Source organism: Delphinapterus leucas, chromosome 4 (genome assembly GCF_059928025.1).
Source record: "Delphinapterus leucas isolate spDelLeu-1000000601 "Yukka" chromosome 4, BTC_Dleu_Yukka2, whole genome shotgun sequence".
Classification (NCBI taxonomy): Eukaryota; Metazoa; Chordata; class Mammalia; order Artiodactyla; family Monodontidae; genus Delphinapterus; species Delphinapterus leucas.
In genome coordinates, this window is record NC_143132.1 from 3256095 (window position 1) to 3267979 (window position 11885).

General features: G+C 57.5%; 1 protein-coding gene across 1 annotated transcript in view; it reads right to left on the reverse strand.

Moving 5' to 3' along the window:
• PDE9A (phosphodiesterase 9A) overlaps window positions 1-3839 on the reverse strand; it is a 99086-nt gene extending 95247 nt beyond the window's left edge. The window contains exon 1 of the mRNA XM_022552854.3: window positions 3713-3839. Coding sequence (XP_022408562.1) covers window positions 3713-3781 — 69 coding nt within the window. The 5' untranslated portion in view covers window positions 3782-3839. The remainder of the gene's footprint in view (window positions 1-3712) is intronic.
• Window positions 3840-11885: the final 8046 nt, after the last annotated feature.

An 11885-nucleotide genomic window follows, 5' to 3' on the forward strand; every position in this document is an offset into this window, starting at 1 on the left:
GGTCCCACCCGCCCCCCTGGCAGGTGGAGGCGCAGGCGATGGGTACAGGTGTGCAGAGGTGTTGCTGGCCGCGTGAGGCCGCAGCCCTGGCCATACGGCAGTTCCCGGCCTGGGTCCTCCTGAGGCCACCCAGTCTGCGAGAAGGGCTCCTTCCCCACAACGCCAGTCTTCTCTGAGGAAGGAAACCTCTTCATTGGGCCCCCTGTACGGCCGGCATCACAGCCCCTTCCCGCCAGCCGAATCCCGCGGTGTCCTGCCCGTCACCAGGCACCCTGCAACAGCGGCAGCTTACTACCTGTCCCTCCCGGGGGAAGCAGGGGGCAGAGGGGCCATGGCTCGGGGGGACTCACGAAGCTGGATCCCGGCTCTCAGCACATAGCAGCTGCTCAGTAAACTCGTCTGGATAACTAAGCTATTTGCCCTGTCCGCTTGGACTCCTACAGCAAGCAGAACAACAGCATCCCCGCGTGACAGCGGAGAAATCCACGGCACAGAGAGGTTGGGTAACTAACCCGAGGCCGTGGGGGCGGTAGTGGAGGCGCTTAGGACAGGACCGCCGTCTGGCTCCTGCCATGGCTGCCAGCCACCTGGGATGCTGCTTCTGTGTAGACCCAGGAAGGACCCAGACCCGGGAAGATAAGCCACGTGTGCCCTCTGAGCCTCCTCTGCACAGCCTCTGCAGGAGAATCTGGCGGATGGAACACGGATCCCTCAAGTGGACCCCAGATCCCCGTGGCGGCCTCCCGCTGGATACCTGAGCAGGTGAAGTGACCGTGTGTGCTGGAGCCTCCTTCACACCAAGGAAGCAGTGAACCAGCCTCCCGAGGGCCACCGCGGTTTCTCTAGGAACCTGGAACACCTACGGTACGATCACTACGGTACGTCCTCAGACGGGGACGGTGGCTACGTCTGCACCCCAAGCTTTGCTGGAGCAGACACCACCTGCAGAAGCCACTGTTCTTTTTTTTTTTTTTTGCGGTACGCAGGTCTCTCACTGCTGTGGCCTCTCCCGTTGCGGAGCACAGGCTCCGGACGCGCAGGCTCAGCGGCCACGGCTCACGGGCCCAGCCGCTCTGCGGCATGTGGGATCTTCCCGGACCGGGGCACGAACCCGTGTCCCCTGCATCGGCAGGCGGACTGTCAACCACTGCGCCACCAGGGAAGCCCCAGAAGCCACTGTTCTGCCTGTTATCTTCTTCTTCCCCACTGGGGCCCTCTCTGGGGGGAGCGTGGAAGGACCAGGAGCCGGGGCACTGGACAGACAGGGAGCAGAAACAACGTGGGGGCCGCAGGAGGGACGATGGGCGCACAGAACGGCACACGCGTCAGAAGCGGTACCTGCCTCATCCCCTGACTCCGACTCCGCGGGGCTCTCCCCTCAAGAGTGACCTTTCCCGGAAAGGAGGTGGGATGGGGATAAAAGGGAGAGAGAACACGACTGCATGCTGGGAACTTTAGGAATTAATCCAGTGCCTGGGACTTTAAGAAAAGAAACCCCAGCCGCTGGAAGCATTGCTGTAGGAGCTCTCAACCCAGGATTAAAGTCCCAACAGTGCTGCTGGGTGTCGAGCGTGAGGTGAGCGCGGGGTTATGAATTTCTAGCACATGCCTGGAAACCCAAATGATCCGGTTCTCCCCCAGGGCTAAAGGTGCAGCCAGGAGCCCCCAACAGGGCTGGCAACAAAGGCAGAGGGCGCACAGCAAGGTCAAGAAGCACTGACACAGACGGCAGAGGTCTGAGGACCACGGTCTGCCTCCCCTCTTTTGTATTAGTTAAAGGGCACGGACGAAACAGAGAGAGAGCATCGCGCCCGCTGTGTTCCAGAGTGTTCCAGGCACTCTGTCTACATGGCCTCCTTCACTGCACACGAGAGTCTGTGAAGCGGGTGTTTTTGTTCCACTTTACTGACCAGGAGGCCAGCTCAGAAGAGCCAAGGGTTAGATGCCCGGGATCACAGAAATTGGTGGAACCAACACTCAACATCAGATCTGGCACCCCCTGAGCGCAGGTGCCCGCGGTCTCCCAGGGCCACCTGCAGGGCTGCTTTCGTGGAGGTCACCCAAACCTCGAGCATCTCAGCCGCAAAATGCCCACAGTGACAGCTGAGCTGAGCCCGCCACTCACCTTCACCTCCCTCTGGACCCTCTCTTCCACTTTTCACCCACATCCCACTGAATTTCTCCGGGAAAGCTTTGGGAAGTTCTGGGAAGGAGCTGTCACTTCTGATGGTGACAGCATCTCATCTCACCTCTTTCCAAAGATAAAAAGGGCCAATCTTTGGTAATTCTCCTCTGCTGGGGTAGAAAAAGCGTGTGTGCCTGTGTACATGTGTGCGTGCGTGCGTTTGCACGTGGTGCGTGCACATATTTTTATGTGCATGCTGTGTGTGAATGCATGTGCACACGAGTGTGCCCAGGTGTGTGCATGTGTGTCCATGCTGGGGCAGGGAAGTACTCAGCGGAGGGCCCTTTCTTCCTTTGGGGAGGCTGTTAAATTCCTGTGCAGTCACAGGTGCCCAGCCCTGGAAGTCAGGGGACCTGGGGGGAGTACTGCATCAGGTCACCACCTGCCCTGTGCTGATGAAGTAAGAGCTGGTGGGCCACCTGCCCTTGTTTCAGCTGCTTCCTGCTCGCCGTTATGTAGTTCCAATGAAGCGGGCTATAGTGGGAGAAGGGGAGCCCGTACTTCTCCTTTCCTGGGATCAAGCAGGGGATGGGCTGAGGGTGAGGCAGTTAGCAGAGGCTTGTGTGAGAACCGGAGACACCCGAGCCCCCGAGGCTACTCCGTGCCTGGCTGGGGCATCTCCCCCTGCTTCCCAGCTCTGGGTGCGCCACCTTGAGAAGAGCAAAGTGAGCCGCGGCAGCTGCAGGGTTTCCCTGAAACATCCAGCTGAGATTTCGGAGCGTTTCCCTCACTGGGGCCTTCCCTGTCCCCCGCGCCCAGGACCTTAGGGGGAGCTTGGAGAAGCCCGCTCCAAGCCAGCTTTCTAATCGTCCCTCTCTGCCAGTGAGAAGCAGGAGAGATGCTCTGAATGTAAAGCTGGTCCAGAGGGTCACCCAGTCTCTCTGCAGGCCCAGGAGGTAGAGCAGCCCCGGGGTCACCCCCTGGCGGTCAGAGCCGGCCACCTGCTGGGATGGGTAACTGAAGGAGGTGGGGGGATGAGCAGTCCCTGCTGAGCCAGCCTCTACCAACACCCCTCCGCCCAACCTGCTCCCTGCTGGCCGGGAAGCAGTGCCCGGTCCCCACAGGGGCTGCGAGCTCCAGGCAGCCTCCCTGTCTGAGGACTCTGCCCGGCAGGTCTGCCCACCGGCTCCCGGGGTGAGTGTTCCACCGGAAGTAAAAGGCTTAACGGACCAGCCTCTGAACGGAGGAACTCAGCCTAATCAGATCTGTTACAAAGAAAGCTCTGCCCACGAAATGGAAAAAAATCCCCCCTTGCAGTCGCGCCTCTCCACGGGGCCGCGCGTGGGGACACCTGCCCCGCAGAGCCCCACCAACCCCCGGCCCGAGTTGTCGAGGGCCGCAGCAGGCTCCACGGATGCCGGTTCGCTCGACCGCCGTCCCCTCCCCCGCCGGCGCCCCCTGGCCGGCCCCCACCCGCCTCCGGGACCCCGCGCTGTCACCGGGGAGGGGCCGCCGCCGGGCTGGCACCGCAGGGGGCGCGCCTTGAGGGCGCCCGCGCCGGGCTGGGAAGCTTGGGGAGGGGGCTACCTTCTGAATGCGTCCATCGATGTCCAAATAGATGGCCTTGGGCCGGTAGCTGGAGGAGCCCGTTCCCATCTTGACGAGCGCTGCACTTGGACTTTTTACTGTACTTTCTCGACGCCAGCCGCCGCGGGGAGGGCGGGGAGTGGGAGGAGGGGGCGGGTGGCGGGAGGACGCGGGGACCAGCCAACCAGCGCGCCGCTGCGGCCCGTGCCGCCGGCTCGGCCCCTCCTCTCCCCGCCCCCTCCTCCTCTCCCCCACTCCGCCTTCCTCCCTCCTTCCTCTTCCCTCCCCGTTTCTCCTCTCTCCCTTATCTTCACTCCCTTTTCTTCCCCTCCCACATTAAGGCACACCCCCTCATCTTGCCTTTGAGTCCAGCCGCCTTGGGGACAGGGCCAAGCAGCCTGTCTCCAAGTGCCCTCTGGACAGGTGCTCATAGCGAGCGACCCCCTCTGGCTGCAGGGGACTGGTCACCTCCGCAGGCGGCCGGTGGCCAGTCGGGACTCCTTCGCCGCAGGTGGATACTCCATCATTAGCAAGCGCCCGGCGGGCACGGGGCCGTAAGCTATTTGTGGTCGCGACCTAAACCCAAGCACCGCTTAGCGCTAGGAGAATCCCCCTGGGTTCCTGTTCTCCCCGCTGTGAGTGCCGTTCTCATTAATTTCAACAGGAGATGGGAAAAGTTTCTTCTCCATGGACCTCCTTCCCCTAAGTTTTCTGCACATCCTCGAGAGTGAAAGCTTTTTCCAGCTGCACCCAGAGCTGAAATGGCAATTTTATTTCTGTCCTTCACGCAGCCAGAGCGAGGATTACCCGGCCACCAGTTATTTGCTGGTTTCAGCAGTGTTCTGGTTCCAACCCCCCCCCCCTTGTTAATTGCCACAGGGAGTGTGGGAAAAAAGGGAGGGATTGCAGGCAGCTCTTGACCTGCAGGTCACAGCGGGGGCTGCCTTTGCAGCTCCCCAGCTCTCTCAGGGGGCGGGAACAAGTTTTGGGAGGGCGGTGATGCTGAATGGCTCTCAGTGCCTGTTGCTTTTGGAAGCTGGTGTCGAAACCAGACAGAGAATGCACTTATTGTTTCGTTCTAAGAGAATTCCAAGCCACTGCTTTTCATCTGTTGAATGTCTGGGGCTTGCTTACTGAGACAGTGGCTGGAGCGCACAGGCTCCCTCCTCCCTGCCGGTCCGCCCAGGCTCGGCTGACCACGGCCACGGCCAATGGTCTTTGCTTTTCCTTCCCTGGCCATCTGGCCTCCACCTGGTGGATAGTCACGGGCTTTCCAGACTCCTCCCAGCTGCCTGGAGAGTTGGCCAGGCTGGAGCCCTGGGGAGCGTGGGGTCATCAACTTTGGGTGAAGTGGTCCTCCTCAGCCTTTGGACGGTCCAGCACGTGTCGCTTCACGTCCCCTGCCTGCTCTGGGGTGGGGGTGGGGGGCCGATTGGTTTTGCTCTTGCGTCCAGCGCAGTGACGGGACCGCGTCAGAGCCTGGGCACCACGAGATTTGCTTTACACGTGGCTGGAGGCGAGAAGAGGCACCAGGAGGCCTTTGGGGTGGAGGGTCAACCCTGCTGGGTGGGCCCAGTTGGCCACTTGACTCACAGTTGTGAAAATGTATCGGCAGAAAATTGGAAGGAGCACTGTCATTACAGCTCAATTTTGTTGTCGAACGTTCCGACGTTCTTTGGGCTCATCTGGTGACCAGTCTGCAGAGCTATCGTGCTGCCTGGCGTGGAAACCTCACCGCCCGGCAGATGGCTCATTAGCTTGGTACTTGTTTATTCTCTGTGTCTTGTTGTCATCTGACCCTGCTCTCTCAGACCATCTCCTTCGGGCGCCCAAATACCGAATGCAGCTCTTCAGGGCCGTTTACCACCGATCAGAGGGTGAGTTTCTGTGACGGTGCATTCCGTACCACTGTGTGTTGGGGGTGGCCCTTACGCTGTCTGGCTCATTCTGCATTCAGAATAATAATCGCCCCGTAAGTATTTGACCAGCTAGGCTGCTGTCCAGTTACTCCATCCCTGAGCCGGCAGACCCTGCCTCTACCCCGCCCCCAGGAGCCGAGGTTGCATCCTTCATCAGAGCCGCCCTTGCTGTGTGTCGGTGCTGTTCTAGGCCCCGGGGAATCAAGTGGAGAATAAACAGAAATCCCTGGTCTGGAGGAGCCGGGATTTTAGTGGGAAACAGATGAGATGGTGTAAATAAATGCAACATGTAGCATGTTGGATAATAATTAGTGCAAAGGAGAAAAGTCACGTGGGGAAAGGGGTGCGCCATGGAGTGTGCAGCGCTGACATCGGTGGGGTGGCTGGGCAGGAACACACAGGGGTAGAGAGGGAGCAGGGGGCCCGTGTCCATCGGAGGAAAGAGCCTTCCAGCAAAGGGAGCAGCCTCAGGCCGAGGCCCCTCCCCCAGGAGAGGAGGGCGGGGGTGGTACGGGGCGGGGGCGGGGGGGCCTGCAGGGGCTGTGGGTCAGAGAGGTGAGGGGTGGCAGGGCCGTACCAGGGACGTGGTTCCACTCTTTCATATGGAGCTGCGCAGAAGGCTGAGCAGAGGAGAGGCGCGGCCCCCTCGGGTCCGGCCGCTGCTGGGTGGGGACGCCCTAACGGGATGGGTGGCGGGAGTCCAGGAGGAGCTGCCCCCATAATCTTTGCGAAGAACGACAGTGGTTTGGGCTACTGGGGCGAGGAGGAGTGGCTGGATTCTGCGTCTGATCGGGAGATCGTTTGGCTTTTTCATGAAGGCTCGGTGACATCATTTCTGCGTTTTGCTCCCCTTCCCTTCCGCAGACTGGGGTTCTGCCTAAATTCATGCTCCTCCATCCTGGACGGCCCCTGGGGTTAGGCTCCAGCAGCCACCCCTCCCCTCTGCCTGCACCACATCAGCCCAGAGGCTCCCTGGCGTCCTTGACCTGCATTCCTGATCCCGGCTTGGCCACCAGAATTGCAGCCAGTGTAAGTTCCCAGAGCCAAGATACAGCGGAAGGAAACCGCCTGCCTCTGCCAGGAGGGCTGCGCCCGGATGACGAGCCAGGGTGGGGCAGGAGGCCTGGGGCCTGGTGGCAACTTGGCCACTGAGCTCAGAGCCCTGAGGGGGTCCAGGGGGCGAAGTTTCCAGCTGTCTGGGCTGTCAGGGTGTGAAACCCTGCCTGAATCTCGCAGGGACGGGGCGGAGGTGAAGGAGCTCAGGGAAGTGCACAGCCAGCCCCTTGGGGGCTTCAGCCTCCGTGTGGGCTGAAACTTCTCCTGGTGCCATCCGGCCTGCACAGGGGCTCATCCCTGCATGCAGAGCTCACCCTTTAATTGCCATAAAGACCTCATCAAGGAAGAATTTCAAATTAAGAAGTCAGAGCCAGAGTGCAGAACAGAAGGGCCGAGGCTGTGGCCTGCAGAGCTGGATGCGGGTTCCCGGCTCCCACACCAGCTCTTCATCCCTGGCAAGAAGGGGCAAAGCCGCAGTGAGGAGGAATAGAGGGTCTGCCCTGTGCCCCCAGAGTGGGCGGCCTCCAGCAAGGATGCAGAGGCGGGGAAGGAAGTTCAGAGTACCCAGGAAGAGTCCAGAGGGTGTCTCTGTCGGTGGGAGGAGGCATCCATCTAGAGTGGCCAGGCCCCGGGCCAGGTGGAGCATCTTCCCCACCCCCAACCCCGGCCTGCAGCGCCCCCGGACGGGGTGGGCCAGTGGGTCTGCAGGCAGCTGCCGATCCAGCCCCGAGGGCATCCTCTGCCTAGTCTGTCTTGGGTCTAACTGGTGTTTTTAATGACTCTTCTGAAAATAATCCAGTTGCTTCCTGTGCTAATTCTTCCGACCTGGGGGGCGGGGGCGGGCCACAAAATGAATCTGTCGAACAAGCAAAATGTATTAGCGCCTACTGCATACAAGGCACCGAGCAGGCCTTGTTAAAGGGGATTGGAGTAGTTAAAGGGGGTCTGGAAACACCATGGGAGAGGATTAACATTGACAAACTGGTCAGAGGTAAGATGCTTTATGTTCTGAAAGCTTTACCATCGGCCTCTTGGAGGAATCAGCCTGCTTTGTGCATTTATAACAAACCGAACACCCCCTAAACTGCTCTAACCTTCTGGGAAAACCATCTGCCAGGAGGCACCAAGAATGAGAGGAAGGGTGTGCGCTTTGGCCCATGTGCCCCAAGCTTTCGTGCGATGGCAGTGTCAGTGGTACAATATTTGATTTATACACACATCAACTTACTTCTTTTTCTGGCTTTGGTAATTACAAAATTATTACTAGTTGTAAATATTTCAAACAACGCAGAAAAAAGGGACAGTCCCATCCAGGTCAGAAGGTGGAGACCCACCCCTTCTTAATGGTCATCAAAGGGGGTCACGGAGATACATGTGTTCTTACCTGCTCTTACCTATTTATCAGGTTCCCTATATGCTGGGCATTGGGATTCTCCTCATCACTGATTTCTACTGACTCCTTTTATATTGTACAAAGGATAGTAACCCTTTGACTATCGTATATTTTACAAATATATTCTACAAGTCAGTGGCTTATCTTTTAACTTCATCCGCGGTATCTTCATAACGTGGCATTACTCATTGAAGTAATCAAAACTCTACCTCTTTTCTTGTCAGCTTTCTGGATTTCCTGTTGGCTTAGAAAGGAGATGTCATTTATAATAGAAAAATTTAAAACATTTTTTTCTGATGCTGTGATGTTATTTTTGCCAGAAAACGGGGAAAAGGGGAAGAGTTAAAGTGCTAAACAAGTAGCGTGCACGAAGCAGCCTCCTCCTGCTTTCTTGGAAGTGGCTGCATAGGGAAGAACAGATCTGCTTCACAGACGTGGTGCCGTGAGCCTTCCAGACCCAGACAGACACTCGAGTCTGCTTATGGCAGTGGCGTGGAGTCATGCTCCTCGCCAGGGCCCTCAGCTGGCCCCCCTTGTCCCCTTCTCGTGGGCGGTGACTCCCTTTCTGGGCAGCTGGCGGGTCGAGACATTCTTCCGTCCTCTCTTGGTCCATTTTTGTGGCCTCCTACCTGCCTCTCCTCCCTCCCCCGTCCTTCGTGAGTATGCGTCCCTGGATCTTCCTGTTTGGTCCATCTGCCCCTGTCATTTCCCTGGCTGGCCTCCTTGGGCACCTCCCGTGTGACACACCTGGCGTCTACTATCTGTCCTGTCCTTCTCCGTCCCCATCCCCCGAAGACAGCAGACACTCGTGTCTGCTCTTCATTTCATCCGAGAATAATGTCCCTTCCTATTTCCTCCCCTTGATCACCTCTTCCTTAAGATCCATTCAGGTGTCATTTACACGGTGCCATCTTCCTGAACCCCCAGATCTCTGGACCAGGGTGGGGAGCTCCTCCCCGGGTCCCTGAAGCCTGGCATCCTGTGTGATTCCCGCCATGTAGCCCCGGATGATTTGCGTGTCCTCCCAAGCTTGACTCCTTGTTGATCAAAGGGGGTGACAACAGCTGGCCCGAGGTGTCCTGAAGATTGACGGGAGTGGGTGATAATGCGCGAACATGCGTTAGCCCGGGCCTGGTGCACCCTCGGAGCTCGGGGCTGTCTTGTCCTGTTTGGAAGAGCAGCATTGCCGTAACCCTCACTCACCCTGTGCATTGTCGCTGCCACCGTGTCCCCACTAAACGATGCCCTTGCGAGGGAAAGACGGGCTTCAACGGGGGTGGCCTTCCCCCTGGAGCTGAGTGGACCTCGAACAGCCTTCAGCAGGTGAATGCCTTTCTGTGACCGGGCAGCCCCCATTCCTCTGTACAAAGCTGATGACCTGTGTTGAATTTTTGACCTTGGCTTAATTAGCATTAAAAGCGGTACTAAGAGCCAACCGTGCATTCCCTGCCCTTTGGCTGAAATGTTTTTCTGAGTTTCTGAGGAGGAAGGTGCTGCTTCGGGCCAACCCCGGGAGGCCTCTGTCCCATCGACCCCCGTGAGAACCTGTTTCTCCACTGCCTGCCGCTGGAAGCTGGAGTCCTGCACAGCCCGCGCGGGTCAAGGGCCACCTCCCAGAGGCCAGTTCTGCAGCGCTGGGGACCTGTCCCGGAAACAGGGACAGCCTCCCGTCCCCTCTCATGGTGACACGCCACTTGCCACCTCTAACCCATCTCTCCCGCAGGGACTGTGGCTGCTGTCATTCAGGACAGCACCTGCTGGCCCCTCAGGTCACTCACCTGGTAGGGGCTCCCACGAACTGGGAGTGAGTGACACACACCCTGGGGGGCTCAGGCCCTGTAGCTACACAAGGACCCCGGCTCTCTCTGGACCACGTTCCCTGCGCTCAGATGGGTGTCAGAGCCCGAGAGCTCATCCCGATGCACAGAGCTGCCCTAACTGGGACAGGAACAGAGTGACATCATCAGAGCTAAGGAGGCTCCAACAGGGCGAAGTGGGGTGAGGCAGGGGTTTGTGTGCTCTGGGCCCAGTCACCTGTGGGATGATGCTAAGACCTGCCACCAGCAGTGGCCACTCACCAGGTAGCTCTCATTCCTGTAATAATCTCACTTTCTCTTGTCACCCCAAGTTCTTTGGCGAGGGGGGATGGCCGTCCACCAGACGCCAACTCGACAGGCTGGTTTCTTTTGTTTGGGCCTCTGGGTGAGCATCGGAGTCTGTTCTCAGCCTCCCCTGCATTCAGGAGTCCCAGGGTGACTGCCCCAGCAGGTTCAGGAATCTAAGTCATTGCCTAGCTGATCCAAGCACCCAGATGACCCCCTGGCTCTGGCTCGACTCAGTAGTAAGTCTGCCGTTGTGAGTAGAATCCACTGCAAACTGATGACTTCATTTCCAGAACTAGGACACAACGGCCTAATTCGTATGCAGACCTGTACGTGACTATCCATAATAGCTTATGTATCTGTAGATCCTGGCGTTCCGACTTAATTGCAAGCTCTTTAAAGAGGAGGATAGTGTCCTATTTATTTTGGATGGCTTCTGCAGTGCCTAGGAATGCTTTAAAAAATATTCCGAATGCTAGTTTAGGGGCCAGAGCTGGTACATCCTTCAGCGAAAGAAACTCATCTGTAAACTCAAAGTTGGACAGTGGTCATGCCTCTTGTAAATCTGTGACTAATTTCCGAAGCACCCACCTGTCCAAATCAGCAGGAAGTTCCCTGTCCTGTATCCCAAGAGCGTCCTTCTCCCTCCCAAGTGTCCCAAACCCCAAGGGTTTACGAAGGTCAAAGGGAGGGGCCGCCAAATCCTTCCCCTGGGGAGAGGGCAAGGCCCCGATCAACCCATTTCTTCTTCTATTGCGCCCCACGAAAGTAAGCAAATAAACAAAAAGTGCCCCTCCTGCAACATGGGAGAAAGACTAGATTTTGAAAATTGCAGGATGATGGAAGAGAGAGATCTTAACAGCTGGAAATTCCTGTTTTTCTTTTTTTTTAATTTCTTAGCAGTTGAGCCGTGACTAATATTTCCTCATTTAAATAATTTGGGTCTGAGAGCCATGCGCTGTGGGTGATGCTCCAGGCATCCCCCTGATGGCGGCTTTAGGGATTTGGGTCTCGGGAGACCCCACTGTCGGCTGCCTCCCCTCAGACGGGTCCCCTCATCCGTGGAGACAGGAGAGTGGCTCTCTCCACAATCCATGGCCTCTACGACCTCTTCCCACCTCCTCTCTTCTCTCTTTCTTTTGGTTTAGTTCTTTCAACTCCATCTAACCTGTGGATTTCCCTTTCCTCTGGCTCTGGGGAAAGTCTGTGGAATTCAGTCCCAGACCCTCTGGTCCCCTAGCCTTTGGGGTGAGCCCATTCTCAACACCATGAGGGAAATGAGGGAAAGCACTTTTGAACACAGAAAAGGCTGAGTTCTGAAAAAGAAGCTTCTGCTAAGAAAAAAGGATTTGCCAAAGTTTGGAAACATGAACTTGCGATGGCCTGTTTCTGATCAGAACTTCGTAAAGGCCAACCTCAAAACAAATGGACAGGCAGGACCTGTCAGTCCTCCCAACCTCTGAGCCCGGCCCAAATTCAGACAATTGCAAATAAACACTCACTGAGCTCAGATCAGGGTGAAGCACTGGGCCTGTAGCGGGGAGTTGGGAGCCGGGAGCAGGGATTGTGGCAAAGGTATATGTGGCTGGGCCCTGCTCTCTGACAAGCTCACAGACAGACAGTGGAGGAAGATTTGTAAGCAAGAGATAGTGCCCATCTCCCCTCATCCCCACCTGCACATACACGCAGTGTGGTAAGTCCCA